At 36.3% G+C, this 6,516-nt stretch overlaps 1 protein-coding gene across 1 annotated transcript; it reads right to left on the reverse strand.

Annotated features, from left to right (window-relative positions):
• LOC120122918 (protein decapping 5-like) lies at window positions 1–4,960 on the reverse strand. Its single transcript, XM_039141959.1, has 9 exons — window positions 4,787–4,960; window positions 4,561–4,710; window positions 3,846–3,926; window positions 3,650–3,738; window positions 3,476–3,550; window positions 3,081–3,142; window positions 2,935–3,000; window positions 833–1,012; window positions 1–353 (listed from the first exon to the last, which is right to left on the reverse strand). Exons 2-9 carry the CDS (start codon window positions 4,681–4,683, stop codon window positions 262–264), a joined length of 768 nt encoding a protein of 255 aa, XP_038997890.1. The 5' UTR covers window positions 4,684–4,710; window positions 4,787–4,960; the 3' UTR covers window positions 1–261.
• Window positions 4,961–6,516: the final 1,556 nt, after the last annotated feature.

Raw genomic sequence — 6,516 nt, forward strand, 5'->3', positions numbered from 1 at the left:
TATTATTCCTAAAAAGAAAAGGAACTGTACAACTTTTTCTTAGTTGTGTAAAACCGTAAAGACTTGAGTCAGAATTCACAGCAAAAACATTCCCTAAACCACAATTAGAAATGACAAAACTGCAAGCCACCAATGGCAGTCTGCTACACTTTTAACTTGCTTCCAAACCAAAACATAACATTACCTTTCAACTTCATGACCAGAGCAGGCATCCATCCACAATTCTAAATACCACACACCAACAACAGTGTTGCCATCATCTTAAGCCGCGTTTGCTTGGACTGGCAAGTCTGGCCTGGAGTACCTACCACGTCCACGTCCGCGGCCCCTTCTTCCCCGGCCACGACCACGTCCTACAAACATATGATAAAAACCAAATCATATACTGCTGATGATATTACAAGGTTGAAGAGACCAATACCGATAGAATCTAATGTGAAGTCGTCCAATAAAACAGTTGGAAAAAGGACGGCATTTCATATTATAATAAAATTACTGCATTTATTATATCCCAGTTCTTTTAACTATTGCACATTCTTCGTCACATGAATTGCATTGTTGAAATGAAAATTTTTAAATTCTGGAAACATGGTGGCAAAGCCGGGAGATATTTCACTCCAATATAAACAGTAAAGTCCTTGAAATTTTTGCATGTTTACTACGGTAGGCAGTTAATCTTGTTATTACACTGCACAAAGATGAATTTTAAATTTAAAATCATGTGTGCCACTTCCAAGATGTGAAACTGAACATTCATTTCTCTTATTCAACAACAAGATAGCAGCAAATGAATGCAACATAGTTCAAACTCTGTTCCAAATCACAAACTTACCGCGACCTTGGGCAGGGGGTGCATCGGACTCACCATAGTCATAGTACTCTCCAGCACTATAACCCCGTCCTCGACCATGGAAAGAATTACCTCTTCCACGCCCTCGACCTCGGCCACCCATGCCACGCCGCCCACCATCCCAACCATCACCATTGTATCCCCCTACTGCACCATAATTTCCTGAACCCATCAAAGAGGCAGAACACATCCAATGAGAATATTTACCAAATTATAAAAACAGTCACAACATGAAAGAAAAGTGAAAAACTAGAAAGTAATGGATGCAAATATAAACCAATGAGATTGATGCAACGACAATAGTATAATAAGACAATATATAATGGCTATAGAAAAAAGAAAAGTATATAACCAATCTTCACCGTGCAGAAAAAAGGAATCATCAGATGCACCAGCGCAACTACATAGCTTTGATATAATTATTCTAAATTCAAGTAGCAAAGAGTAATGGGCGGTCGATTGCTTTTTGGAATGATATTTGGATTACTAATCTGCCTTTAAAAAGACAATTCCCAAGAATTTATGCTTTGTCGACAAACAAATGGGGGAAGATCTCTGAGTTTGGTGAGTATGAAGATGAGGTTTGGGTGTGGAATATACAACTTAGAAGAATGTTGTGTGATTGGGAATTGGACCAGTGGATTGCATTTATGTCTTTGATTGACAAGTCGTCGCTGTCACGATGTGTGGATGATTTTTTGGGCTGGTCAGGAAAGGGGGATGGCATTTTCTCGGTCAAATCTTGTCGATTATCGTTACAAGATAGGTCGGAAGGGAGTTTTGTATGGAAGAAGTGGGTTTGGGATGGATTGGCGCCTCCAAGAGTTCAAACTTTATTATGGCAGATCTGTCATCAGAAAGTGGCAGTGAGAGTGGAATTGAAGAGAAGAGGACTTCAGATTTCGGATGTTCTTTGTCCTATGTGTCATGATCAGGATGAAACTGTTGCACACCTGTTCCTAACGTGCCCTATTGCCTCGGAATTGTGGAGTAAATTTCTAAGGTTATGGAATATCTCTACGGTGATGCCTCAAGACCCTTCTTCAATTTTGTGTTCGTGGTCGAACCTTAGGAAAAATTCCCTTATTTGGAGGTTTATTCCGGCTGTCATATTTTGGTCTATTTGGAAGGCCAGAAATGAGGTTGTATTTGAAAATGGCATATGTGACTCTACTGTTCTGTTCTTCATTACTAGATTTAGATTGGCTAAATGGTTCTTGGCTAAATACCCGGGGGTTCGGATTCTGACAGACCTTCTAGTAGGGGATCCTACGCGGGCGGATTTATTACCCTCTAATTCGAGTGCTAAGAAGATTAGTTGCTGGACTCCTCCTCCATCTGATATGTTCAAACTCAATGTCGACGGGGCAGTGACTGGAGATGGGATGCAGGGTGGTATTGGTGGGGTTTTGAGAGACTCCTGCAGCTGCACTTTAGCTAATTTTTCTTCCGCAGTGGGCCCTGGTCCCCCTATTCTATCTGAACTGAAAGCGATTAAGAAAGGATTGCTCTTCTTCTTTTCATCCGATTGGGCCAACAAGGGAAGACTTATTTTGGAAAGTGATAACAAATATGCAGTAGATTGGATTTTAAAACAGAGTCCTTCCCCTACTATTTTCAGTGAGTTGGTGGAGGAAATAGGAGTTCTTGTTTCTACAAAGGGTGTTGTTCTGAGATGGGTTTCTAGGAGTTGCAATATGGAGGCAGATAGGTTAGCTAAGCAGGGAATCGGATGAGTGTTGAAGGCTTAGTGGTGTTCGTTACGATAATGTTGGTGTGGGGTTAGGCTGATGGGTGTTTTTTTCCCATCGCTTTTTGTATTATGGTCATGGTGTATTTTCGAGGGTTAGAGTGTTATGTTTATCCTGTGTTTCTCAGGATCAGGATGTTTTGTGTATCTTATGTAATTCTGGTTTTTCAATAAAATGAGGTGCTCTTTTCCTCCCTCAATCAGTTTACATCAAATGTAAACTATGAGGGAGGTTCCTAAGGAGTCCTACTATTCCTATCAAAAAAAAGTAGCAAAGAGTAATGAGAAGTTGGCATACTCGAACTAAAAACTGTATATGTTATAGAAAGAATACCTCTACCCCTAGGTCTTCCTCGACCACCTCGTCCCCTTACTTGCGTACCTGGTGGAGCCTCAGGAGCTATATGAGATCAAAATATTAGGTATTACAAATTCATTCTCCCTTCAATAAGTACTTGTCTAAGAAACAAGATTGCTTACCTCCCTCGTCTTCAAATTCATCTAATGGTTTCACTTGATCAGCGGAAAGAGGAGGCTGATATCTGCATTTTAAGAGTAATTAGATATGACCTGAGAAGCACGGTTCAAAATTAAAGAATGGGAAAGCTCAAATGTATTCAATGCTTCTCAATGAAAAACTGAATAAACAGTATTCAAATATCCATATTATATGAGAAAAAGATAGAACCATAAAGTCGTAAAAAAAAAGACAATTATTCGGATGAAACAAAAACAAGGGACACACACAAATGCAACATTTAATGTCTAAATCCAAAGACAGAAATTAGACTACCACCTTTTGAAACAATTAAAATAAGTGTAAGCAGGCACCAACTGTTTAGCTGTAAATGAAAAATTGGTTCTCAGTTACTTACCCTATAGAGGACACATCCAGCTCCTTCTTTGATAATGTAATAGTGATCATTGACACGTGACGGGTAGTCTCCAGACTGTAATAAAACAGAAAACCGATCAACATAATATCTATGGTCTAAACACATGGCAAATGCAAAGAACTTAATAAGCATAAAAGAGTCACTGTTTCATACGGAAGGAGGCCTTCTTCTAGTGGTTCCCACATGTCAATTATATCAGTTGATCCAATCGAAGTATTCTGATGAAGATCAGCAATTCTCCTCTGAAAACAGAAACCTTGATATAAATGAAGAAAATGACATGTATGTATATACTAATAAACATGTAATTGGGATCAGAGACAGGGAGAAAGAGACATCTTCAAGCTACCTTGATTAGCTCTGCAATCATAACAGTCTTATTAATTGCCCTGCCCATTGCTTTAAGATCAATCTCACTGGAACCTTTCTCCTACATAAAATGTAGAGGGAAAAAAGTCTAATAAAAAAAATTAATTTTATATGAAGGAATTTTAATATTAAGCCTTTTCCCCCTCCAGGAAAATTTCAAATATTCAAACTGCAATAATCCCATTAATTCTTCAGTCGGTAATATAATTTCCGTAACTGATTGCTAGCCACGCGAAAGATCTGTTAGCCATTAAGACTACAACATGTTCAATAAATACCCTATGAAGCTTATCGAAGTAGACGAAGAGTGAATTTTTATGAAAACATTGCCACTCAACCGTTGTTTTCCAATAACCTAATACCGCCATAAAAAATATACTTGAGTAATGATGCACCTACTAAACTCCAATTCTCACAATATTGACACTATGAAGCATAAAATTAAACTTCCATACGTCTAATCTACTTCTTAATGTACCTATGTTTGATGCATGTACGTTTTGATATGCGTACGGGACATGAATCTCCGGATAAATGGAAAACTTAAAAAAAAAACACACACACACTCGTGTCGAAGTAGCATAGATACTCATGCAAACAATTGTATTAAGGAAATGACATTAATATCTGAAATAAAGCAAAACATGAAGCGAAATGTTAAAATAAAAAAATTAAAAGAAGACAAAGGAAGTTACTCGGAGGAGAGTGGTTGCATAAGTAATATAATTCCTCATCCTGCCTTGTGTTGTTATCCTAATTTCATTTTCGTTTATGGGAATCTCTGCTTTCGGCTTCTCCACCCTCTGATACCGATCCATCTCTGAGTTACAATTGGCTTCTTCCTACTATCAAACCAAAAGCAGAAATCAATCAAAACCCTAAATACAAACAAAAAGAAATTATGGGTTCTGTTGGATTTACCTTAACTATCTGCACAGAAACTAAGATATGGAAACTGAGACCGAAACCAAACACCCTTTCTTTTTCTTTTTGGTCCCTGTATCTGAAGTTTGAATGGGAATACGAATTTCAAAATTTTAAAGATCAGGCGATAAGGTCGGGAAGATTGAAACAGTTTTTAATTGTTTTTCCTTTTAAATGAGGATTTTGTTTGTATGTATGAAATATGAGGACTTTGAAATAAAGGTATTTATCGAAATTCAGTTCTACTCCGGTTCCAGAGTTGAGAGAGAGTAGGGCTTTCCTCAACTGTAGTCGCGGTCTTTCCTCCGATTGGACCGCTCTCTCTCTCTTTCTCATCGGCCTAAGCCTCTCCCGCTGTCTAGCCTAGCCCAGCCCAGCCTACCTCCATCCTCTTTTCAATCAAATTGTATTCATTTAATTATTTTGAGAGGAATTTAATCTTTTTATCAGCATTAATGTATAAATTATGATTTTAAGTGAAATATGTTTTATTTTTAAGTCCTTAATACTTTCAATCAAGATTCAATCCCTAACCTTATAACCAGTTTGCTAGGATGATAACTCTCATTATTTTCATTACCTTCTTTCAGTCAAGTATAAGAGAGTCTTGAAGTACATAATATGTTGCCCCATAATTTTCTTTTTATTTTGTCAAGTCCTCAATATTTATCTTCCGGGATGCAACATCCAATCCAGTCTTCTCCAAAAAATACTTTACACAAACTTCGACTTTGATTCAATCATAAATAATTTTAAAATTAAACACATCAAATTATTTTTATATTTAATAAATAGAATTGTTTAAGCATAAAATAGTGTTACATCAATAACAAAATTTATAAATTTTATTTTTTATCATAGAGGTAAATAAAAGGTTACTTGCATGGTCACTCGGAAGTTAAATTAAGGAATAATTCTCAAATTAGTTGATTTTTTTCAAATCTGAATGAGATATCATAGGGATTAATTATAACAATATATAATTAGGGATGGGCATGGGTTGGATTTTTTGTCACTGGACCCGACCCGAGACCCGACACGACCAAAACAAAATTTTACCCGACCCGAACCCGACATATAACTTAGAAATTCGAACAGACCCGACCCGAAATAATAAAAAATTATTATTTTTATTTAATAAAAACAATAACTTAATTAAAAAAAGTATATATAAAGGGATATTATTGTAATTATTTCTAAATATATAAGATAAAATTATATATTTTTTTCGGGTAGGGTCGGATATTTTTCACCCTAAACCCGACCCAAACCCGAATTTTTTTATAAAAAACCCCCGACCCGATCGGGTCGAATCCCATCGGGTTCAAGTCCCGTGCCCAACCCTATATATAATTAATTAATTTAGTAAGATAAGACACTATATCTCTAAAGTAAGGATCAGTGATTTATATCCTGACATTTGTGAATGGAGTAAATTGAATTGAAAGAATCGTCCTCACCTTTGCAGTATCCAATCTGAATTAATCGATTGATAAATCGAAAACTGGTGATTATACCCCAAAAAAAAATAATCTCAATTGTCTATTTTTACTCATCATCTTAATCAATGTAAAACTTAAATAAAATTCAACATACTCATATCAGAGTAATATAAGATATTAAAAATATACATTCTGCACAATAAGTGATGTCTTTTGATAAAGATGACTGTATAGAACATTGAAGCAGTAAGAAATACACTAATAAACAACGGTGAGATTAAAAGC

This window comes from Hibiscus syriacus, unplaced genomic scaffold (assembly GCF_006381635.1).
Source record: "Hibiscus syriacus cultivar Baekdansim isolate YM2019G1 unplaced genomic scaffold, ASM638163v2 tig00110388_pilon, whole genome shotgun sequence".
In the NCBI taxonomy this organism is placed as follows: domain Eukaryota; kingdom Viridiplantae; phylum Streptophyta; class Magnoliopsida; order Malvales; family Malvaceae; genus Hibiscus; species Hibiscus syriacus.